The 26161-nt window shown below is 40.4% G+C and overlaps 1 protein-coding gene across 1 annotated transcript; it reads right to left on the minus strand.

The window, feature by feature from the left end:
• Nucleotides 1-5539: 5539 nt before the first annotated feature.
• Nucleotides 5540-23896, minus strand: xirp2b (xin actin binding repeat containing 2b). The gene is made up of 9 exons (XM_079170411.1): nucleotides 23753-23896; nucleotides 20415-20576; nucleotides 19987-20115; nucleotides 19250-19342; nucleotides 18913-18970; nucleotides 18722-18810; nucleotides 8687-18191; nucleotides 7234-7364; nucleotides 5540-7051 (listed from the first exon to the last, which is right to left on the minus strand). Exons 3-8 carry the CDS (start codon nucleotides 20110-20112, stop codon nucleotides 7273-7275), a joined length of 9963 nt encoding a protein of 3320 aa, XP_079026537.1. The 5' UTR covers nucleotides 20113-20115; nucleotides 20415-20576; nucleotides 23753-23896; the 3' UTR covers nucleotides 5540-7051; nucleotides 7234-7272.
• Nucleotides 23897-26161: the final 2265 nt, after the last annotated feature.

The raw sequence follows: 26161 nt of genomic DNA on the forward strand, positions 1-26161 counted from the left end.
TATTCAATATATATGGAACAGTCTTTAATCAATTCATTGTTTAAGTGTTTTTCCATTGTCTTATCTGTCTAGTAGTAATATGAATACTTTGGGGGTTTGGATTGTTGGTCTGAAGAAAAAATGAAATTCAAAATGTCACCTATGACTTTAAAAATAATATTACACAATTTCCTAGCATTAAATAGACAAAACAATTGTTAAATTAATCAATAATGAAAATGATTGTTAGTTGCATTGGATACCAAGCTACAACATTAAAAACACACCATGTTATATGAAAATAGTCTTCAGCAGCGTATCACGAAACAAAATCATAAAACAAGCACTGTTACCAACGGAGCATTTTCCTAATGTCTATTAGCCAACCATATCGATCTATATTCTGTTGGGAAAAGCCCCGTATCATATAAACCTCTTATTGCACATTAGGGTAGGGAATTGAAGGATACTGGACCATTACAACCCGGGAAATGCTGCAATATGGAAACACACAAAGTCATATTGTAGCATATTCACAAATGCATAAAATGTCAACATGTACAACCAAATTGTACAACTCCTGAGGACTGCACAGCAGCTTTTGGAGCTATATACCCACTGGTCTAAAATAGCTTCTCTGCCGTTTCACATGAATGATGAACAGCTACAGGTTCTGTACAATCACACATGTATTTTCAGTTATTTTGGCTGATTAAACCTTTTATCAGGACTATGGGGGCGTGTACTGTAAAGGCATTAATTGACACATCTCCCTCACTCTGTTATGTGACTTTTATTGCACATGTTAGAATTGAACAAATAGCAGTTTTATGATTATTGTGAGTATGTGGAGATGATTTTGTTAGCAGTTGTGTAGCATTGCTCTGTCTTACTTCAACCTGAGAAGCCAAAAAAGCATAGTTCATATAATGTTAGCTTAGTATGAAGCTGGGACTCACTCTGTACTGTAGCTCTGTTCAAATTGTTTCTAAACGTTCGGCAAATAATCGTCTTGAAATAATCATTTTTAAATATAAGTTAAGCCTAGCAAAAACAGTCTCCAGTGTATTCACCTCCAAAAGCTGTCAAAGAACGAAACATTTAACTGAGCAGACTTAAGCTGAAACAGGCTAAAATGAGCTTGCAGGCTAAAATGGGAGGCAGCAAACAACACACACACACACACACACACACAACGACGAGTCGCACCTACACAAAGGATGCTCCAAAAGGTCAATCTACTGTTCGTCTCCCATCTAGACGACCAATTGGGACAAAAACTCCACCAGCCGACATTACCAATCGGTTTGTGACAACGAATTGAAGTCCAAGAAAGTCCCAAACTACCATCTGGTGTCAGACCCCACTAAACAGGTCCCTGGCACCATCCTCACAATAAGACAGTGGTGAATCCTCAGCAGATTCAGGACCTGCCACAGACCCTGCTTGCAACTGCTTGGCTTTGTATTTGCCAAATAATAAATAATTCTTCAATAGTAAATATGGACTTTGGAATTTGAAAGTTCTGATGCATTTTGACAACCTTGTCATAGTTTTGAAAATGTATCTTGACTGGGTTGTTATTCAAATTATGAAGCGAATGATTTGATTGATATTTCCATCCAAACTGTATAGATAGTAATACTGTCACGTACTAAATTGCATATCAACAGCACGTGTTGTTGATATGCGTATGAGGAATTTTCTTCAGACACATTTGAGTTTGGTTCAAAGGAAAAGGCGTAGACTTTTCAGTGTTATTCATTGTAGTATAGTTTTTAAAAAGGATCTCTGCTCTTTTATATATTGTTAGCTGCCAGGTAGGGCCTCCTATGGAACCTATGGAAGCCCACTGTGATGAAAATAAATCTCAAAATAATGATTTAGTACCTCAAAAATGATGAGAAACTTTCAAAGTACACGTGCACTAGCTAGCTTTCTGTCATTGCTATCGGAAAAGAGCAAGCATGGTTTTGGTGTCGGAGCGCTGATGTAGAGCAAGCAGCAGATGCAGTGCTTTAGGCACCAACTAGAATTATATGTGAGCTTCATGAAGGCATCATGCATCTACTTGTTCAAATGATCAAATGTAGTGAAACAATTGTGTTGTTCTAGGCCTACACGATATTATCCAGATTAACGCCAATCAAATGTGTCAGAAACGTAAAGGCGTCTGGCAGAGAATGGTCGCTCACCCACATGGTGCATGTTATCCTGAGTGTTACTCTGGATAATATCTTGTAGGCCTAGAACAACGTAGCGTCATTTTACGACATTTGATCATTTGTACAATCAGTGCTTGCCTTCCATATAGGCTTTATTTTGTCCGTGACTGTGAGGGTGAAGAGGAGAAGTTCTATCGAAGTTGTTGCCATACATACTGGCATTTTGCCATTCTCAAATAGGTCTGGAGGTGTTATACATTTGTAAGTAAAAAATGTGTTAGACTGTGCTTTTAGAGAAGAGAAAGAGCTGCCAGAAGAAACAAAGCTGTGCACATGTGAACCTATTGTTAGCAAGCCAATGCCCAGGCGGTTTTGGAAAAGTGAATGTTGCACTAATGTCTTGACTGGATACGATATCCATTATAGACCTATATGGTCAGGATGCATTGTGTAACATTATGACATTATAAGTACAGAATAATGTTTCACTTGCTGCTGTCATTAATTCAAAACAAAAGCTACATACAAAACAAATTAACAAAGACCTAAATAAACGCTGATTATAAGCCCAGTGTAACAAGGGAAGCAACACTGATTAAAAAAAGATCCTGTACACTTAAACCAGGGATTAAGGCTTTAGACTCCCTAGACTAATTACACCTTGCAGAAATGTGATTAGTGAGAGCAGTCAAAGCAAGCAGGACACAGACACGGACATTGGAGTTATAGCTAAAGCTCTGCAGCAAACACAATAAATATAAAGATGCTTCCGGACACACAGGCAGTCTGGCACAGAATGTTATATTACCGTACCAGCAGATGGACATGTAATGGAAACCACCGTGTGGTTAAACGAGAAGGGGATTAGCGTTTTAAATAGATATTGATCTAAAATGACAAAGTAATGGCAGCAAGAAAAAAAAAAAAAAGCTCCACTAGATTGCTTGCTCGTGACATTTAAAACTATTATATTTATTTTCATCAAATTGTTTGCCATTTATAGTAAATTGGTTAAATAACCGGAAGAATGGCTGCAGTCAGATAGTGATGATGAGTAAATAAAGCTTGGGTATGTGATAAACTAAAATATGCTAAAAGTGATTTTTAAATGTCTTTAAGATCATGCACATTTTAACCCAGGCTTCCATATCTTAAGCTATATGTACAAGTAGAGTACATGTTCATGTACCACAATAAATCAAGGACACAAAGCAAGTTCCCTCAGTTTCTATCAATACACAAAACATCATCATCACCATAGACTTTTTAATTGTCCATGTTTTAGTGGGCTAATATTGCAACTGAGCATAAGATTCTGACTCACTGAGCATTGTTTATTATTGATCTACAATACATCATAATTAATTAATAAATAAATTATATTTTGCAAGCTAACAATTGAGGGAAGGACCGAAATGAACATTTCCTTTAGTAAATTATCTCTCTAGATCGTATGTTATTATTCCCCAGTCAAGCCAAATACAAGGCTACTTTTTTAATTACTTTATCAATCTCTGGGGGGAGATACATACATTTCACTCGTTTACACACTTGCACAAACACACACACACTCAGGGCCGAAACACACACATGCACAAACAGTCAGGACACATAAACATGCAGTTGGAGAGATGTTAGAGTGAAACACGAGTGAGTTAATCATGTTTTAAGAGGTACTCGAGCACTCTAAGAGGGATGATAAAAAAAAAAGACATTCAAATGAATAAAATATGTGTTTAAAGTTTGATGTGCTACTGTGTAACTTGGCCACCTGCACCTCCCATCGTCCTGGACAACCTACGCATTTCTAACCGCAAGTACAGCGGTAACAGCCCGTGTAAATAGGATGGAGAGCAGTATATGTTCTCAACGGGGATTGAGCATAAAGTAGCTGCATCACTGAAGACCCAGACGGTTAAAACCGCAAAGCAGAGATCAAAGCCCCACAATAACCGGGACACTCGAAAACCCGCGAGGACACACAAGGAACAAGGAAATGAGGAAGGACCGATTCGTATCTGCGGATAGGCGAATCTACAAACATTGCAGAAATTACGAAAACAAGTAGAAGCACCGCATTGCACTGCATTCCGCAAGATAAGTGAAGCTCGACCTGCATTGCACACGCCATTAGAAGACAGAAAGCATCCTAGATATGCCTACCTCACTCAGTGTCTTCATCCCACTCACACTTCTGGTCCTGATGATACGCTACTGCTCCGCTCCAGCATCCTAAAGCACTGTTATTCGACGAGGGGGGGAAGGAAGCGTGATGGTTAGCGCAACCGGGCTGACGTGTCGCCTGACGAGCCCAGAGCCGACCAATCAGAGTGTAATCAGAGAGATCCCTATGCCAATCCGCTCAAAGGGAGAAAGTGAGGGCTGCACGCATGACAGTGGCAGCAAGGTAGATTGACGCTGTGAGAGAATTCACCGTCAACTCCTGCAAACTGTTTCACACATTTAGCTCCCGTCCTGTCCAGCTGGGAAATCATGCACACACAGAATAGTGGAATGAGCCAAACCAGTCTGTTCTCATCATATATATATATATTATAGTGTGTTCTAATAAGGCTTCATAAAGCGTGTGTGCATATCTCCATACTGGGTGGTATATTCTTAAGACATGTGCTTAAAGGCTATTTCTAATAATAATAAAAAATACTTTCATTAAAAAAGGAATTAGAAAGATAGAAAAATACAATTCTAAAATTATTAAAATGGGAAAGCATACAGTATATTGGGCCAGTGTGTAGGTGGACTGTGCAATAGTCAGTATGCTAAATTAAATTTGCACTTATGCCATAGCTGTAGGCAAACTCTAGACCGCACAATAACCTTATCTGTCCCCATTTAAAATATCAGCTTATTCAGACCCTCAATTCTCTTTTAATTTCTTCACATGTTAAGACACTAACCGTATAATATAAATTAAAATATATTTTAATAGTCTTACAGCTAGGTGGTCCAAGTCAGCAAACTGTATGCTAAGCTTGTTTACATTGAGGAGCAGTAAGAGGATGAGTATAACCACATTTGGCCATAAGCTTATTTTAGAACTGACTGTAAAATTCAATAAGAGCATGCACTGTATCCTCTGCCCCTGTATCACAAGTGTTCAAGCTGTTCCTCATCTGCCTTTTTTTAATGCTCAATTACAAAACTTTCACCACTTGGAAATGGTTTCCTAGTCTGCTGTAAGAACACCTGTGGTTCGAGCTCGGAAATCCCCTCCAGGGTGGGGACAGCTTCTAAAGAAGATTATACTAACGGTGTGAAAGGGTTCTGCTGACCTGCTCCTGACTTCTTGCTTCAACCAGACACGCACCTGACAAGCTCTGTGACACTACTTGATCTTTGATGACAGAGTAACAGACTTTCAAAGAGACAAATGAAACAATTAAATTCAATATTTTATTGCCCTTAGATCAGCAATTAAGTAAGTGAACCAGCCTGACAGCACGACAGAATCAGGAATTTTCTTGTACAAAGCAAGGTATAACTAATCTAAAAAATTAAATATTTGTTGTTCAAAATAGGATACAAATGTCCAAAACAAACATGATTATCACCAATTCACTTGTTTACATTATATACTTTCAATATTATAAATAAAATAATTCCAAGATTCTTTTAGTAGTCTGCACACCAGGTGCTAAAAAAAGAGGCAAATGCAAAAATGTTGATATGTTGAAATATATAAAGACCTGACAGAATAATACAACAGAGTCCACTGACTGAAACTATTTCCATTATTATAGTAGCAAAATAATGGAGTGAATGATACAATAAACCAAATCATTTTAGAATAAAACAAAGGGGATGAAAAAGAAACAGGGCCGAATTACATTTGATTTTTTTACTGTGCTCCTTTTAAGTGCAGTGGGAATACAGTTTAGACATTCAGTTGATTAAAAAGTGACTCAACCTCTGACTTATTGTCACCCAGAAATGTAGATTGAAACCAACATCATTTTATTGGACTCAGATCTTAAACTTGTCGTGATGGCGTTTTTAGCCATAATGTGTTTAACTTGTCTAACTACATTGTTATAGCGGTTAAATTAGATCTTGTTGTGTCAAATACTATCTGTTACATTAGTGTGAATGCTGAAAGTCAGGAAAAATAAAGATGAAATACAACGAATGAAAAATTACACGTTAGATAAGCCTGTCGTTTCAAGGCACACTGCTCCATGTCTACATCCACTTTCCACACTTTCTCCACCTCTATCTTTATCGTACTTACTATTCCAGTTACAATCTTTTTTTTCCGTTCGCGCTCCATTTACAAGTATAAACGGTTTCTTTTCATGTCCTCACTTTTCATGTTCCTTTTTAAATCCCTTGACTGCATGACCTTCAAACGTACACATCCTTAATCGCACCAATTGGACAGTTCCTTCGTAGCATCTTATTTAACCATTCATTCTTTTGTGCTTTTTCTTTGGGTTTCTTTAACTAAACTGTCTAGTTGATGGGCGGTGATTACATTTCAAACGACACTTTTAGGAACAGCCTTTCTGTGCTGTTGTTTGGGTGACTTGGGAGTGTTGTCAGGAGGGGGCCAATGTGGTTTAGTTAGCTGAATGTCATCTTCTATTCTAAAGGCTTTCTTCAGGGGATCGACCTGTGGGGGCCAAACTACAGATATTTTGTTGCTCTGTGGTTTGCTTTCATCGCACATTTTTGTCAGATTGTTTTCACCGCTGTGTGTTTTGTCTACTGAACTTAGGCTGCTCATGGAATATCTCCATTCAAGTTTCTCATCTGGGGGGATAGGTCCACCACTTCCTGCGGGAGGATTCTGCCCAAGTCCATTATCATAGTTCCCTTTGGATTTGAGGAGTTGTTTGTAATGATGTCGACAGTAGAAGTGTCCATGGAGAGAGACGTAATTTCCTAAACTACAAGAGGAAAGAACATTTTTTCATTTAGAATAAATAATAAATAATAATAATAATAATAATAATAAATTATACTGCCATTAAAACAAGGCATTTACAAATGAATATTGCAGTGATTAACCTTCATTCAAATCAATGGTCACCATTGTGTGACCATTGATTTGAATGAATGTAATATTTACCTTAATTTATTTCCACAGTGCTCACAGCAGAAACAGGATTTATGGTACTTCTTTTTGTCCACTATCAGAGCATCCATCGGATAAGCTCTCCTCCGACATACTGTGCAGAGCTCCGACTTTGGAACTCGAACCTGTTTGAAAGAGATAGAATACAAATGATTGGATTTTTCCCCCCCGTTCATCCCATGTGAAGAGCATTTCCTTTTTTGCTCACAATGCAACAGCGGCTTTTCTTTCATTTTTCTATTATGGTTAATCTTGCAGGTACAAAGCAAAAAAAGATATGACATATGCATTTAAATGTGTACCTCATACGGTTAATTCAGTTGCTTAAATAAAACATTCAGAATGGTCGTGAGAGTGAATGGTTCAGTGTATCAGTCAGGATTTTATTGTATTTACTCATCTACCTACTTACATGCATGCACAGATTTCCATGCATCTCTCAACTGCACTTTGTGAGCACAACAAATAAGCTGTCATCCGGTTGAGTGCAAACCCTCAGCCAGCTTGTGCTGTAACATTACACTCTATGCTGGCTTTATTCTGGTCGGCTAATGGACAGTCTCTTGAAAAGGCTGCAGTTCTTATAATGATCCATTAGGCCAATTATATTTTGAATGGACATCATCCTTATTGTATGCACTGCAGACAGAGTTCAACACATTCATTAGATTAAAGGTGTGCTTGTTTTTTCCCCAGATATTTCAACTGAATGTCATGGTCTATTAGTGAATAGAGTTGGTTGAGTTGCCGTCGCATGATAGGTGGTCATAAAGTAGGAAGATCGTTTCTGTTCAAGGTTCGTTGTTGCTGTCGGATGTCAGAGGCAGTGTAAATATCATCCTTAAACAACTCCACTGATCATGAGATGTAGTTAAAAGCTCCAGAAAACGGATGTACCATCTGCCAAGGATGATTTTTCAAACAAGTGTTAATAAAACTGTGTTCAGAGGAATGCTATTGGAAGGACCAACATGAAATCTGGTACAGACATTCATGGTCCCCAGAGGATGAATTATAATCTCTCCAGTGAACCCTTCACTTTTCCTCTAGCACGATTGTCATGACATCCCCATCAGCCTCAGTTGTACTTTGTGGTTAGTTCCAATTAGTACATGTAAGCATGCGAACAACCTAAACTAAGAATAATTACCTGCTAAACATTAGCCTGTAACCATTGCCATTCTGAGCATGCTAGCATGCTAATTTGGCCAAAAACACTGCTGTCCCTGAGTTAAGCCTCACAGAACTGCAAGCATGGCTGTAGCTTCTTAGAGTCGTTGGCTATTACCAACACTTTTTGTTCTTTAGAAAGCCTTCACAATTCATTCAAGTGATTAGAAAATACCGCTTTTGTAACACACCACAAACTGAATTGATTCAAATAAATCCCATCCATCCATAGTCCATGCCATTAGTTTGCGTTGCTTCATGCTGTATAGGTCTTTACCAGATGAGACGATCTTCGTCTGATGTGACACAACTTGTGATGTTGTCTCCTCAGAAATGGTGTAGCCAAGACTCTTGAAAACGGATTCACTCTCTGTCCATGTTTTCTGGAAATTACTCAGCAACTTGTCAGTAGCATCGTCATCGATGACTTCCGTTTGCTTTTCCGATGCAGCTTGTTTTTTAACCGCATCAGCGTAGGAAAAAGGAGCCCGTTGGGTTGACACACTCTCAGAGTGCTCAGAGACAGCTGTCCTTATTCCAGTGACCTTGTTACCAAAATCATCAACATCTGAGAAATGTTCTGTCATTGATTTGGTTTCAGAAAAAGCTGCTGGTTCTGCTGGCACAATTTCTGCCTCAGTTTTCTGAGGAGGGAGGGGGGTGCTCTGCCGTGAGCCTTTCTTCGTCTCTTGAGGACTTTCCCGCTTTGAAGTGTCTGCTGTTGTTTCACTCAGGCTTGACACAGTCTCCTCCTGATCCTCTTTCCCCTCTCTGAATGAGGAACTTTGCTCACCCAGTTCAAAAACATTTTTAATAGCCTGGATGTCAAAAGCTGGCATTTGTTGTTCCAGGATGTTTGCTTCCTCTTTGTCAACATCTATGCTTTCAGTGTCAGTGTGTAGCCACTCCGTGAGTGGGATAAGCTCTTTTCTGATAAAGAATTCCTCTTCTGGTGATTCAAATTTGTTTACAAGACCACACAGGTCCGCCCTGGGAAGCTCATCATCTTCTTTGCTCTCATTTTCTGCCTCTAAGTCCTCCATGTCTGGACCCAGTCGTTCAGGGATAGCAATGGGCTCCTTTCGCACATAGGTCTTATGAATTTCAGCCTTTTGTGCTTCTTCAAAAAACTCTCTCTTTTCTTTGACAGATACAGATAATGGCTCGGGAATATCTGAAGCATCAATACGATCTGGGTCATTTTGACAAAATAACATGTGGGACTCACTTTGTATTCCACTTGCATTCAAACCGTCTGAAATATTAGCTTGATCTTCTTCTACATGTGCAGAATTTACATCAGCCCACTGATCCTCCCAAGATAAACTCTCTTTAAACTTTTCTGTTGCAATAGTCTCTGAAGCCTCCACAAGTTGGGAATCAATTTTGATTTGCCGATGGAAAGACGCAGGTGATTCCACAATCTCAGACTTCCTCTCTGAGATTTGTTGGGGGAGTGGCGGTGGTGGGGTGACGCCACGCGAGAGTTTGGCTGTTGTGTCTTTGAGTCGAGCCAAATTTTCTGCTCTGTCAAAAGTCGGAGAGGGTGTGATTCTGGTGAGCCGTGATGTTGGGGTGTCACACTTGCGTGGCGGTGGTGTGGGAGGTGTGTGTGGCCTATGCAGCAGGGTAGGTGATGGCGTAACTCTGTGGGGTGAGTCAGTTCTTCGTGTGGATTCAATGGTGATAAACGTTGGAGAGGGCGATCGCATCCTCAGCAACGGAGAGGGAGCCCGGAGGTCGACAGACTTGCACTGACTGACTTCTTCTTTCCGCCTCTCATGGGAGGTCTTCTTCTTTGTTTGGTTCTCAATTTTGGCAGAACCAATACTGATCTTGGATATTGCCCCACCAGAAACAGATTTCTCCGATATTGGCTCGTATTCATGCTTCTCCATTGTTTCATTATCTTCAAGATGCATTAGTTTAGCCTCTGCTAATTTCCTCACACGAGAAATCATTTCTTCACTTTTTTGAGCATCACTTTCCACCACAGATTCCTCCAGTTCGCACTTTCTTTCGGCACTCATCAGCCAATCTGGAACTGTATTGAGTAGCGTCTTCACAGATTTAGAATCAGTCTTCTCTGAAACTCTTTGTGTTTCTGTGATGTGAGAGATTAACACTTGGACCTCTTGTCTCTGAGATTCTTCTGTTTTTTCTGCTGTGGACTTTACCCGTTCATTTTGCTCCGACTTGCCTGTCACTATAATTGGGACATCCCGACTTTCTTCTGCAGGATTCTCTTCGCTCTGCTGAATAGCTGTCACGTCTTTCTTCTTTTGAGATCCCTTCACTTGCTTTTGAACTCCTTTTTTTTGCTGTAAATTTTGATCGTCTTTGCTTTCTGTGGTAATGACTTCTCTGTCGACTTGAATCTGCTCTTCATTTATACTTGTTTTAATTTGGGAAATTGCAATTGTTTCATGAGTTTGGTGTGATTTTTCAGATGTTGCTGTATTGGTGCATATGATGTCTGTCTTTGATTCTGTGGAAATCTCTTTACCTTGAGCTGGCTGTGCAACCCCTTTAGACTTTTTGGACTTCTTTTTCTTTTTTGCGGGAGTTGCCGGTTGGCTCTCAGTTATGCTATCCGTAACAGCAGGTTTAGGGGCAGCAGCAGGAGAGGAAGTAACATTCTTAATCCCCTGTTTTAACTCTGTCTTTACTTCTTTAGGTTCACTGATCCCTTTCACCTCAGCAGCTTCCTTCACATTCACCTTGACATCTTGTGAAACACTCTGTTTCTCACTCTCACTGGACCTTTTTGTCTCTACTTGCTTTTCTTGCTTATTGTTCTTTTTCCCCTTTTGATTAGATTTACCTGCTTTTCCATTTGTATTGGCAGCTGCCTTTTCTGTTTGCATTGGCTGATCCGAAACTTTCTCTTGGCTCTTGGTAGGAGAATGATCAGTTTTCTTCTTGTTATCACGCGGTGGTGATCTGGACTCTTTTACATTTTTGTCTTTTTTCTCAGATTGTGACTTGCTTTCATTCTTTTCTATGTGGCTTTTATCAGAATGCATTTCATCTTCGTTTTTATCATAGGGCTTGTTGGAGCGCTTTGTTTTCTGACTTTTAGAATCCTTTCTTTCAGCCAACATGTTTTCAGTTTTTGCGACATCAGTCAGTGAGGTCTGGACCTTGTCAGCCATGACAGACTGAGCAGACTGCTCGGAGGAAACAGAAATAGTGTTCCGTGTAGTCGTGTGCATCTGTTGTTTAACAGCTGATACCGATGAGGTCTTTTGAATAGAGATAACCTTAGATGTCTCATTAGAGACAATTTCCTGTTTGGCAGAAGATATAACTGTTGAATCAGTGCAAATCTTCTCATGGCTAGCGCTGACATTGCTCTGGGTAGTATTTAAGACTACGACATGCTTGGATAAATCACATGATAGGGAGTCAGAATGAACACTCAATGCCTTCCTCTCAACTCTCTCCTTGGTGATTTCTGATGCATTGTTATTTGACTGCTCTGTATCGACGGTGGAGAGCATTTCAAGAGCAGCGGTAACTGAGTCATGCATGTAAGTGGGTGTTGGAGTGGTTGGGGGGGTGTTGTCCTCCACCAGCTTCCGGTACTTTTCTTCTGCTTTTATTAATGGAGTGGTAAATTTAGTAATTTTCCCTCTCATGGAGGGCGGAGGAGAGGATGGAGGGGTGAATTTAGTAATTTTCCCTCTCATGGAGGGCGGAGGAGAGGGTGGAGGGGTGAATTTCACAGGAGTGATGCAAACTTTCTTTAGCGTTTTTGGTGACTCAGGCAGTGGAGGGATTTCACATGAAACAGTTTTTGATGAATGTGTTGTTCTTTTTGATTGGGTTTGGCTGATTTCTACCACTTTCTCGGATGTAAGCTCCATCTGCTGTGTTTTACTGAATTTCACTTTAGGCTCCAGCTTTGGGACCGGGTGTAAGAACGGAGCTTTCACTTTTTTGACCGTCATCTTTCTTGCTTTTGCTGGTGAGGGATGAATTGCCTGTGCTGGCATGCTGTCCAGTTCCTGTTGAGAGGGAGGAGGTGGGAGAAAGTCCTGCTCACTGGTTAGTGGTGGTGGTGGAGGAGGAAGATGATCAATGTCAGAATCAACACTGGGAGGAGGAGGAGGAGGAAGGTCAGCGTCTGTCTCTGGTGGAGGTGGGAGAGGCAGATCAGGCTCTGGTGCATGTGGTTTTAGGATGTAATCATCAGTTTTTACTTTGGTTTTATCTACTTTTTTCTTTCCCTTCGACTTTAGATTACGAAACTCTGTCTTTAATGTTTTGATGCCGTGATTTTGGATAATCGTTTTATGCTCCACCACAGTTTGTGATTGCTGAGCAGACTGCTCCACGGAACTTGACATTGTTCTGACAATTTCAGTGTCATTAGAGATGGAGTGCTTTTCTGTTGATGTCTCAACTGAATTAGCAGTTTTTATCTTTTGTATGTTCCTTTTTGCATCATCATTTAAGTTTTTTGCCAGGGCGCTCTGCTTGACTCGAACTCTTCTGTATGATCCAAGTCTGACTTTGGGAGTTTCACGCTGTGCTGTTTCCAACAGCGATTTAATTGTGCCTTTAACATTACCCTTTATCACTTCTTCTTTCTCCAGCTGGGATTGCTCCAGCGTCTGATACAATGACTTAATTGACATCTTCACATCACCCTTTACGTCACGCTCGAGGCTTGGGCTCCTTTCCATCCTCGGCTCCATTAAGAGCTGAATTGTTTCTCTGACGTTGCCCTGAACATCTATTTCCTGTTGACACGTCTTCCTCTCACTGGAGGCATCGTGCAGACTTTGCATTGCTGTGCGAATATTGCCCCTCACAATTTCCTCCTTTTCAACTTCCTTTACCGCTTGCTTTGCCAGCTCCAGAGATTTCAGTGTGGCCCTCACATCTCCAGAAACTAAATCCTCGACAACAGATTCAACTCGAGAAGTCGATGATTTTTCAAGAGATCTCAGCGCCCCTTTGATATTTCCCCGTATGATATCTGGCTTCTCCACCTCTTTGTATCGCTTTTGCGCATTCTCCAGGCACCGCAGGGCTTTCGGTATGTTGCCTTTCACCACCTCCTCTTTCTCTACAACAACCGTTTGATTTGCTGATTCAGACAATAGATTTAAAGCAGCTTTTAAATTGCCTTTGACTATCTCCTCCGTTTGGAGTCTTTCCAATGAGAGGGTTGGCTCTGACATGAAAACTTTTGCTGTGTTTTGAACATCACCAGGTATAACATCCTCCACTGTACGATCAATTTGCGTTGAATTGCGGCCGAGGATGAGTTTAGTGCCCTTGATGTCGCCTCCAAGGATCTTCTCTTTTTCTTCTCTGTCATGCAGAATCTCATCAGATCCTACGTGAAGCTGTTTAAGATAGTCAAGAGCCCCAGATTCGATGCATGTGGAGTAAAAGTTGACATTTCCTTTTTCAGTCTCGTCTATCCTTATCTTTACTGCCTCATCTTTCATGTCTGAACTGGAAAGTCTTTGAAGAGCACTCTTTATATCCCCTCTTACGATGTCCTCTTTTTCAACATTAACATTCTCTTGTTTATTGAGAAGGGAATATAATGTCATCTGCACGTCTCCTTTCTCATCCTCCTGGATGAGTATTCCATGTTTTGCTGAACCGCTCTCATCAAAAAGATTGTTTATAGCTTCCTGAATGTCACCACGTAATATTTCCTCCCTTTCAATACTGCTGTCACTCTCTTGGTTGAATAGTTGATGCACCGTAGAACTGATATTACCCTTCTCTTCTGAATCTATAACTATCTGCTGCTCCTGTCTTTCCTGTCTGTTCAGCAGGTTCATCATAATAGTCTGCAGATCTCCCCTGATGACATCCTCTCGTTGAATTTCCGGAGCCTGCTTATTCATTAGCTGGTATTTTGCCATCCTAACGTCGCCTACTTCATCAGCTTCAATGAGTATTCCCTTCGACCTCACCATTTTCTGACTATAAAGTTCCTCGAGAGTTCCTTTGACACTCTTGCCCAGGATTGTAGTCTTCTCCATTTTTGTCTCATTAAAGTCATCAAATGGTGTTGTTTCAAATAACCACGTTGCTGTCTTTACATCCGCTTTGGAAATCGGGTCTAGTGATGTGATGGTTGTACCTTCGTCCTCATCTACCTCTTTAATGTGATCAAGGGGGTTTTCCTCAAAGAGCCAGACTGAATGTTTAACATCTCCCTTTTCGACCTCCTCTTTTTTAACCGTTTCTATCAGATTTTCAGAGCTCATGCTTCTTATTTTGTCAATGGACTGGGTTTCAAATCTCCATTTCGCAGACCTGACATCACCTTTTTGTATTTCACTCACATTAACCGTTCTAACAGATTCCTGCGACAGTGCGTCAGACTCAAAACGATCTTTGTTTATCCTAACATTGCCTCCCTGAATATCATTCACTGTTTTTATGAGAGTCTTCGTTTCTTCAGCAATCCTGTCGAGTGGTTGTGTCTCAAATTTCCACTTGGCAGAGGTGACATCGCCTTTTTGCACATCCTGTTGTATGACAGATTTAATTATATAAACCTCATCAGTGTCCTTGATAGCGTCAAGGGGCTTGGTTTCAAACTTCCACCGGGTTCCGACAACATCTCCTCGTGTTACTTCTTCGCTTGTGACAGTGGTGACCTCGTGGTAAAGCCCCTCTTTGTCCTGAATGGCGTAAAGGGGCTGACTTTCAAACATCATGGTGTAATTGCTCACATTGCCTTTTTCATCTTCATCGCGGACAATTTTTCGCATTTTCATCAGCTCTTTGTCCGTCTCCTGAATTTCATCTAAGGAGTAAGTCTCAAAAATGAAGCGGCCCTTATCTACATCTCCTCCTTGTACATCATTCACTGTGCGGCTGCTCATGAATTCCTCTTGGCTATCGTGTATTGTATCTATCGATTGGTTTTCAAAGCGCCATTTGCAGTTCACTACGTTTCCTTTTTGTATATCCTCAGTTTGAACTGTCTTGAGCTTTTGCATTACTTCCTCAGATGTAGAAGTCATGATATCGGATGTTTGGTTTTCAAAAATATACTTCATCCCAGACACGTCTCCAGACGCAATGTCTATCTCAGTGACGCGCTTGAAAGAGCCCGTCTCCTCCTCAGAAAGATTCTCCAATTTCTCTGTCTCAAAGAGAAAACAAGCTGTTCTCACATCCTTTCCTTTAATGTCCTCTTGATTGACAGTGCATGTTTTCAGTATAGTCTCTGTCTCATCGTGGATAGTATCAAGTGCTTGTGTCTCAAAAAGCCATGTGCAGGTTTTGACGTCCCCCTTTTTCATTTCTTCAGATTCATTTTCACCCTTTAACTCTGATCTTTCATACCGGACGTCCAATGGTTTTGTCTCAAATAGCCACTTGCAGGTTTTCACATCACCCTTCATGTGGTCAAGATTTCTTTTTGTCACCGTGACCTCTTCATCTTCATCTTCAATATTGCTGAAGTACTTAATACCATCTAGAGGCTGTGTTTCAAACAACCACTTTGCGGTTTTAACATCACCAGACTCTATTTCTTGTTTCGATATGCCCTTGATAATTTGGTATTTATCAATGCTTTCATCAAACTGGTCGATTGGTCGGGTTTCAAACATCCACTTGCACGTTGTTACATCTCCTTTCACAACCTCTTCCCGCCGCACTGTTTTCACCTCATGAAAGTGCCCTGAGCTGTCTTGCATGGCGTACAGGGAAGTAGACTCAAACAGGTTTGTATTTGCTTTTACAGAACCGGATGTCACACCCTCTATGAGAATCTTTTGAGATTCATCCCTCCAGTTTAAATCTGTGCTCTCAAAGATTTGTTTGTAGTTTAAGACGTCAACTCTATCAATTTCTTCCAGGTCAATCGTTCGGATGACTTCTTTCTTTTCTTGTCTGATCTGCTCCAGGGGTTGGCTTTCAAATCGCCATTTCTGATGTCTGACATCACCCTTCTCCTCATTAAGAGCGACATTTCTTTTCAGTTTGCCCACCTCTGCAAGGTCCTTCAACTCCTCAGCTGGAGCTGTTTCAAAATAATTTCTGGCTGATCTCACATCACCTGCAATAATGTCCTCTTTTGCGAGTAGCTGAGTATTTGAATCATCTTTTAAAGTATCCATTGGCTTGGTCTCAAATGCCCAGCAATTCTTTCGAACATCTGCCCTGCAGCTTGTGCCATCCTCCTGTGTGAGATCGTCCTCAACATTCACAGTGCGAGTAATCTCTTTCTTCTCCTCTCTTATGTGCTCTAGAGGTTGACTCTCAAAGCGCCATTTTTGGTGTCTCACATCTCCTCTCATTTCTTCATTTACTGTTGCCTTTTGAAGTTTTCCGACCTCAGTGTCAGTTTTCCTCTCTACTCGAGGGCTGCTTTCAAAAAAGTGCCTCGCAGATCTAACATTGCCCCCGATAATTTCTTCAATAGACTGGGGTCTCGCATTGGAGTCGTCCCTCAGAGAATCCATTGGCTGGGTTTCAAACACTAAGCAGTGCTTGCGCACATCAGCTCCAGTAACCTCTTTCTTCTCCATTCTTGAGCTTTCCCACTCATTGAGAGAATCTAATGTCTTTATCTCAAACAACCACCTTCCCCAGTCTCCCTTATTGCTGTCCTCCATGGAAAGACTACAAACAAGTTTCAAAGATGTAGATTCTCTGTTTGTCATGTCCAGGGGTTGGGTATCGAAAAGCCAACGTGACGCTATGGAGTTCTCCAATTCACTTTCAATTTTACGCACAGACTTAATCTCCAGCATTTGGCTCGATTGCCCCATGATGATGCATTGAAACTGAGTGTCAAAAGTAGTCGTAACAGTTTTCACTTCTCCATGAATTTCCTCTAACACTGACCTCAGTGTCAACAGGTGGCTCTCGTCAATGGTCTCAGTATGGCCAAGGCTTTCCATGTACTTATTGTCAATCATATAAATAGTAGCATTACCATCCTCCTCTGTGAACACAATCTCTTTCGTTAAATCCTCCTCCTTATGCATTTTATTTAGAGTGTCCATTGTCTGGGTTTCAAACAGCCACGCTGCAGCACGGACATCTCCTTTATCAAATTTGTTGCATTTGTTTTTATATTCTGTTGAGTTGATGTTGTGTGAACTCAGCTCATCCATTGGCTTGGTGTCAAACATCCAAGCTGTACGTCTCACATCTTTTCCAAGTATCATTTCCTGTTCAGTTATTTTGTTGTTTTCGTCATCCTCGTCAGGAGTTTCATCCTTAATGGTGTCCAGTGGCTTATTTTCAAACATCCATCGCATTGCCTGCACCTCACCGGGGAGAATCTCCTCCCAGTCCACGTATTCTTCATCGTTGATATCATCGGGACTGCCACCGTCATCCTCATACATGTACTCCTGGTTCTCTGACTGGTTGTTCTCAGTTTCAGTGTAATCGCTGTAGTATTCCTTTTCTATATTCTTACGAACCTCAGGATGAATGTGCTTGTAAAGACGTTTCAGCTCGTACATACTCCTCTGCTTGCAGTAAGCTTCTTTGTTGACTGGGTATTTGGAGAGGTTTGTCGGTTCTGGAGGCTCGGGTGAGTAATGGCATGGCGGAATATTTTCAATGTCTGATGGCATTTCGAGTAATTCTGGAGGTGGGGGTGGAAGATAGTCAGAATCCTCAGCTGGTGGGGGCGGAAAGTCCTCATAATCCATCACTTCAGCCAATGTGTCTTCTGCTACCTCATTAGCGGATGCTTCATACAACTTACTAGTCACAGTGTTGTTTTGTGTCACATTTGAGGACCACTTAGCTCGATTGATATCTCGTCCAATCTTTTTAAGGAACAAAAATAATAATTACGGGGGAATAACTATAAATCCATAACATTACCCCATAACAGTTATATGTATATTACATTTGCTAATTGCTACATTTGCAACACTTACTGATACATTGTAAAAATTAGATCATAAAACATGAATAATCTCACATAGCAGAACACATGTCAATCCAAGATTCATTGACCTGAATAAATTGCTTTCTTATAATGCTTTTATCTAATCTATCTATAAATCTATGAGTTAAAGTTATAATCCTTAAGATTCTTATGAAGTCAAACCCCATTAATATTATTCATGGTTTGCATATTTTAAGCAGTAGCAATTTGGTAAATTTACATTCTGTTATTACCTCTCTATTTAGAAATGTCATTGTTGGGGTCCGCCATTACGAGGGATTCACAGGAAATGATGCATGAATGTTATATAATGGTATCTAATTTACATAAGGTCCACTACTTTTCACTTAAACATTATGTCTCTTCGTATATACTGCTTAACTTAAGTGAAATGGAAATACTTACTTTCATTGGTTTGTGAGGAGCAGCCTCTTCTATTGTTTTTTCAAAGCGATCCCTCAGTTCTTTTGTAGTGTACCTGGGAAACTCCTCTTCTAAAAGTCAGCACAGAAACAAGTATAGAGGCAGGCCTTAAATTAGTCAGGCATATGACAGCGTATATGGCAGAGAATAGAAATATCCAAACGACATCCTACCTGTTTCATCTTGATGGTTTTCAAAACTGGATGCAAAGTTACTGTCACTGTAAGACACCTAAATAAGAAAAAAAGAAGAAAAAAAGATATTGATGATAAAAAAGGAAATACAGAAATTCCCCATTTACTTATGAATATTACACATTTTCCATTAAATGTCATGTTTTTTTGTTTTATCTCAGCCCAAGCTCTCAGAGACTTCCCAAAAACATTAATTACACAAATGTGATTGATTGCAATTACTCCACGTTTTAACCAGCAAGGCACTCAAAGTGTTTCTCATTAGCAAAGCCTTCTCATTCTGCCTGCAGAAACAGTGACAGAAAAAGTTAAATACCATCTCTTCTTGGTTGAAATTTTGCTGCTGACTGCCTGGGACGACATGCCTGCTGCTGCTGCTTGACACTGTCACTTCAGAGTTGGACATTTCCTGTGAAGATGAAGATGATTGATGATTGTCAAACATAGTAAAAAATGTGTGAATGCTACACAAACACACAGATAAATCTCTCAGTCTCGCTTCACCACAGTGCCCCTGCCGCCACAGATGGGTTTAGTCCACTCCAATTTACTTCACCAGCCAAAGCTTAATATTACAGAATACCATGTAGAGAAGATGCTAGACCAGATTGCTCAAAGCAGTTTGAAATGACTAATCACAGATGGAGGCATGATGATCTGTGGTCAAGCTGTTCACTCACACTGTACCATAGCAAAATAAGAAATACCATTCTTTTCCACTTCTTTGTGAAGTTTCTCTCTTGGAGCTCCAATATAAGTGTTATTTAAAGCACCCTGAAGGTTTTACTGGAAGCTGTTAGAAATGTCAAGTAATGTCTGTGACTTAAACCCACACACTTTAGTATTGGTGCAAGATTTAATCAGAGCCTCGGTGTTAATATTCAGCCTAAATTTCGTATTTCACTTGCAAAGCTCTCCATGCAGTCACACAATTCCAAAGCTAAATGATGGAAACAGGCTCAGGTCAGAAGAAACGTGACCATCATTTAACCACAGTCATCTCTTTCATGCTCTTAGCCTCGTGAATGAATATACTGTGCTCTGCATGTGTACCTGCACAGTTCTGTGATGAAAATGGAACTGGGTTACATTGTGGGATGTTGCAGTTTCCTGGGTCTCAAATTGTTTCCTCACACTGGCAAGTCCCCCAGGCAGGGAACAAACCTCCGACTCCTCCATGACCTAATGAAGCAGGAAATATCATTAGCTGCCTCCATTTCTACATGCCCAGAAATCAAACTGGTGCTTAATAAGGCTATTCTCCAGTGCAGGCTGCCGTCAAACATGGTGCAACTAATGCTACATGCGGATCGCTCTCTCACATACACAAACTCATAATGTGCTGTAATGGTTTCAGATTTACATAAGGAACTGTAAGAGCTCTCTCAAAATACAGCCAACAATATTTCATGTTTTCTGCAGCCCTCCTCTGTATTCTGTAGTAGAAACAATGCACAATGTCCATGCACAAACTAAAGTACCCCGCAGTGCTGGAGGTGGTGTCTGCTTGGAGAGAGCTGGCTGGTACACGGCCTTACAGTTGGTCAGTGGGATGACCTCTGAGCCCACAGAGTGAATCCGGTTCCTCTGGTTTATATCTCTTTCAGGAAGTCCTGCCCTGGTTCAACCTGCGCTGCCAGCAGCTATGGCACAAATAACCAATAAACATTTCAATAAAATGCTTGAGTGTGTTATTAAAGGAACAGTGTGTAGGTTTTAGTGGCATCTAGTGGTTTGTGGCAGGTTGCAACCAACTAAATACCCCTCAGCTCACCCCTTCCTTCCTAAGCATGTTGGAGAACTACAGTGGCCTACAGGTTAGGATAGGTATCGTAAAGTTTATAAAGAAAGAAGAACATGGATATCAGTCAGTATCAGTCATTCGTCCTGTCTTCCATCCATGGCTGCTTTGTCTCAGCCAGCAGAGATGTTTACAAAAGAAAAAAACCCTTTTGGCCGACCGTGCGTGCTGTGCTCGTGTGCACATAGTGGCAGTGGCTGATTGAATTAGGTTTCACTTTTGTTTACATGTCCGTGCTTGTTGTTGATGTATTGATAGAGTATTTACTTTTTACTCGCAAATATTTGATTGAACGTACAGTAACAAGCAGTAGTTGCCCTCAACTTGATCCTTCACTTTAACTGGTTTACTTCACCACAGCTGCCTCTCTGCTTGTGCTTTGTGAGTGTGTGTGTGTGTCTATGTGTGTGTGTGTGTGTGTGTGTGTGTGTGTGTGTGTGTGTGTGTGTGTGTCTGTGTGTGTAGTTGGAGGAGCTCATCCCGACAGAGAGAGAACAGCAGATGCGAGCTGCAGCGTGATAATAAATTACATCGAAACATTAAAAAGTACTAATAAAAAACACCAGTAATATCGGGGCATATCAATACTACGACCTTTAGTAATTTTGGAACTCATCCCTACCTTCAGATAACGTAAAAACACAGAGGTACTAAAAATGCTAATGGAACTCGCCAGAGCCAGTGTCCTTTCTGGGCTGCTGTAGAAACATGGCGGTGCAAGATGGCCGACTACGTGGAAGAGGACCTGCTCCCCAGGTAGATATAAATGGCTTTTTCTAAGCTAAGGAAAACATAACAATTCTTAGTTTCGGGTGATTATACACTGATTAAAACATAGTTATGAATATTACACAATGTTCCTTTAAGTATCATTCAGTTATAAAGAGGTAGCATACCATACTTAGCGGTGTAAACACATGCAACTAAACTGCACTGATAAGGGTGTCAGACCCCTTTATGTTTGTGGTGTTGTTTTCTCTACAATCTTAACCAATAACACACCTGCCTCCTGACAGTCAGTTACTCACAGGATGTACTGTATGTATAATTCTATTTATAAATTATTTTATCATGATGTGAGGTGAGTTTGCTCCATGCCTACTTTAAGTGGAAGCATTTAGAGACAACGGATGGTTAGTCCAAAATAATTCTTCTCTAACAGTGTACTCCATGGTTTGATGTCCCCTTAAAAGGGTCACTTAAGATGATTTACATAAAGTCCCTGTTACCACTCATGTTTTGTCAATAAAGGGATTGATTGTAATTAGCATATACATGTGTTATGGGGTTTAGAGGGTCGTACAGGAAGTTGTATTAGCAGTCATTCCGATCTTTCCTTTTTATTTTACGCATAAGTAGCCATTACAAGTTATGTCTGGAATTGCATCAGCCATCAGTCCGGAACCAAAGGACCATTATTGTTAACCTGCAGGGTATTGCAATCTGCTGAAAAGATAGTCAGTGTGTTTGTTAACTATTCCAACTGTTAGACTGTCTCCATCAGGCCAGTTGCTGACACTTTTGTCTATGTTTGCCAATTCAAAGTATTCATACCTCAATTCATTTTGTGGATTTATTTATGCTGATGCAAATAAGAGGATGAAATGTGAATACAGACTGTTTTGATGTTTGAAAAAAGTACAGCATCAAAATAAGACTATCCATTATACTCTGAAGGCTAATGGCATAACAAATCATCTGCTCTGTGGTGTATTAGCACTTGAAGCCATGCGTATATTAAACTCACTGTAATATCAAGAATAATGTCAGCAGAGCTGCCAGACAGGGGACATCTTTAATATCATTTCTGGCAGCAAAGGACAGATTTAATCACTGAATACCATTTTTCAAAGTAGTGAAAACTGAATAAAGTACAGACTCCAAAAAACATAAAATCAATTTTTTAATCAGTTCTTTGCGCTACAGACAGCTGGAGGTGATAAGCTATTTTATTATAAAGTAAGCTGAATCATGAAACCTGAAATTGATACCTATTAATGCCACTCTCTAAATTGCATGGCAAAAAGTAATCTACAAATATTAGAATATTGCACTGATGTTAGCTGCTTTCCCTTGACATATTTGGATTTGTAGCTTACCAGTCCCCTACAGTCTATTTTAGCCAGGAATGGTATGTATGTTTGTATTACACAGCTCTTAAAATGAGAGAATTATAGTTACATATTCTACTTCAAATCTTGACTTGCAGTGAAACTCGAGTGGAAAATTCTGCACTGCAGCATATTAAAGTTAAGGTCTTGAGGAGATGGACTTATAGACCGTAGATTAGTGTGGTAGGAACTGAAATTTGTTGCCAAAAAAAATCTGTCAACAGTCTGAGGCTATCTCATGACACGTTAGGTTGGGCTGAGAGCTCAAATAACAAGAAAGTGAAGTAATCTAGGCGCCAAGTACTTGCAAAAATAAATCAAGCCTATTTTAAACTTAACCATGAAGGCTCGTGTTTCTCAGTGAAATATAGAGGAAAGCTGGTAGGTCAAAGCTTTCTTTTCTAAAAGCTTTTAGATTTTCTGATTTGATAATTTGTGCTTTTTTTTGTAATTACTCTGCAGTATTTGTCATTTCGTGGCTTGCCCGGCGACAATGAATTAGAGTGACATAACAACTAGGTGGCCTTGGTACAAACAGCTCAGAACTCCATCTATTTAGGAATTACTTAGTAAAAATCTAATCTCTTCTAAAGCTAAAACGCCGAAGTTAATTTGGTATTTTATGCCTGATATAAGATTAATATTTTGCCTCTGTATCCTGTATTTTGAATGGAAGTGCACTCAACACGAGGACAATGTTAATTGATTTTGGAGTACAATCAAGAATTCAGTGCCAGCCTTTCATGTTCCATCTGCAGAGACTAAAGGGTGATTTTAAAATGCATTACTGTTTTCGCATGGAAGATTATTAACATAAAAACATCATTTGAAAAGCCAAAATCATTCACACGCTTTTTTAAACATTCCAATCAACTCAAACACAGCTCTCAGAGATCTCATCACCTACCAGGTAAGGAGGATATTGAAATGTAAAAAATATGAGCTCAGCATATAAAAATCCCACGTGAAGGCCACTGCACCCCCAACCTGCAGGGTCGATCCAAGCCAAAAGCAAATCCCAGTCAGTGTTGGAGACCAGCTCCAGTACTATGTGTTCACCTCTGTCCCAACTAGCAGACAGTGGCAGCTGATTTTATTTTAGACCCTCCGCCCACTTGCAAAAGATGGGCCTAGGGTGTGTTTTTTTTAGAGAGCGAGACCCCCATGCCTCTGATGTCAAGTCCCCAGAAAATCCATATGGAAATACTTCCTGTGACACTTCTGCTGGCGCTTGTGTACTAATAAATCAGGTCACCCTGGTTTCATCATCACAGCTCTCATCAGAGTGCACTGCATACTCCAGCAGCTGTTACCGCCTGTCATTATGAGCCAAATTATGCACATACAAATCCACAACAAATACAGTGAAAATCTCTCATTTTCCCGGTTTCTGTTTATCCCTAAACAGTGTGACGTAGATGTCGGGCAGGTGGGGAAATGTGCTGGCCGTGCACTGTGCTTTGCTGTTGGTCTGAAATGGGGTTAGTGATGTAATGCTATGTGTTGAGGAGAGGTGAATTAAGGGGGCCGTAAATATGGCAAGAGGCACCTCCGAGTGTGGAAGAGCTAGCCAGCTCATCTCGTTTGGCCCAGCTGCAGACGGTGGCGCCAGCAGGACTCTGGTAGTCAGTGTCTGTCAGGCATCTGCGCAACCCTGTTCTTCCTCAGCATGTGTAACTCATACCTGCATTTTCCATTGACCACCTGTTTTAAAGAGACACTCTGCTGCTCCCACCAAAACCTCACTGGACTGAAATGCAAATGATCCTGTTCACCTGTTCTCCTGATCATTCAAAATGTAGGAGGCAACTGAGCCAGGATCAGAGTATAATGAAAGTCTCACTCATTTGAATCTGAATGAAAGTCAAGAGCAAGAAAAGAATATAAGAAACAGTCTGAACATTTGCGTCAGGGTTTCGAGGTCTCATGTTCTTTTCATGATGACCCTGCTTTATTCAGCTTGAAGCCGGTCCTCTGTGATCCATAGCAGAGTTAAGTCATGCAGTGAGGGTGAAAGGACAGGAAAAATCGGAATTCTCTCTCTCTCTCTCTCTCTCTCTCTCTCTCTCTCTCTCTCTCTCTCTCTCTCTCTCTCTCTCTCTCTCTCTCTCTCTCTCTCTCTCTCTCTCTCTCTCTCTCTCTCTCTCTCTCTCTCTCTCTCTCTCTCTCTCTCGTCTTTTATATACAAGAAGAAAAAAAAATCCAGTCAGAAGTAATATAATGTAGCTTATAAAGGAAAGAGAAAGTTCAAGCTAAATGATAAAGCTTGTATGTGGAATGGAACGTCACAGGATGTTGTTGTTCTATTTTCATGTTTTTTAACAAATCCCATGAAAAGAACAAAACCAACAAGGAATGTATAAGAAGGGTGTAGTTTTTTTTGGACATTCACACATTTTGTATTCATTTGAAATGAAGCAGGTTAATTAGGTTAATGTGGTGAATTGCAGCTGTGTTTGAGGAGGGTTTTTTGAGTTCAGCAGGAAAATTACAATGTTACACTGTTCACCCAACATAACACACTCAAATCTGAAGGTCGGCACTGTAGTAAGATATTCATTGTTTAATTTTCAGCCCAATATGCTGGAGTACAGATTAAATAAAATAAAAATAAATAAAAAACATGCCCCGGTCAAAGTGCTTGACCACTGCATGACCAGTACTATAAATGTCTGTGAGTACACCGAATGTCTCCTAGTTTGGAAAAACTGAATATGTTTGTAATTTATAACATCAATGCACAGAGAGAGTCATTTGCAATGAATAACAAAGAGAAGACAGGCTAGGGGAGAAAATTGTCTTTGCTTTCTCAATAACTTCCCTCAACATGCCCTTAAGCAAGGCACTAAAACCCTTGGCTGCTCCCTCCCGAGAAATGGCGCATTGCCAACCGACACAAGTGTTTGGTGGAGAGCCTTATAGTGTCAATTTGTCAACCTCACTCCTCCAACAACTACAGGATGTAAATATCTCTGAGCTCTTTATCACGGTGCCTGATTGAATAAGAGAGAAGCGGAGAGAAATGAATTAGATTCCAGAGCAAATAAAATAAAATGTCACATTCACAAAGGCTGACAGATATTTTTGCCTGACATAGTTTGAGATGATACATTAACCATGGTTTTGATGTCAGACGCAATCATCAGATTATAATGAAATAATGTCATGGCCTAATGATAGCTCAATTCATCCACTAACACGGTATAGCAATGCAAAGTAAACACAAGTATCTGAAATATCAGTGTCTCGATATGATGGTTGCTAAATTATGAATGAATAAAAACATCAGCGTCAAGCTGCACTCTCATGTGTAATA

The sequence above is a fragment of the Pholis gunnellus genome, assembly GCF_910591455.1.
Source record: "Pholis gunnellus genome assembly, chromosome: 12".
NCBI classification, from domain to species: Eukaryota; Metazoa; Chordata; class Actinopteri; order Perciformes; family Pholidae; genus Pholis; species Pholis gunnellus.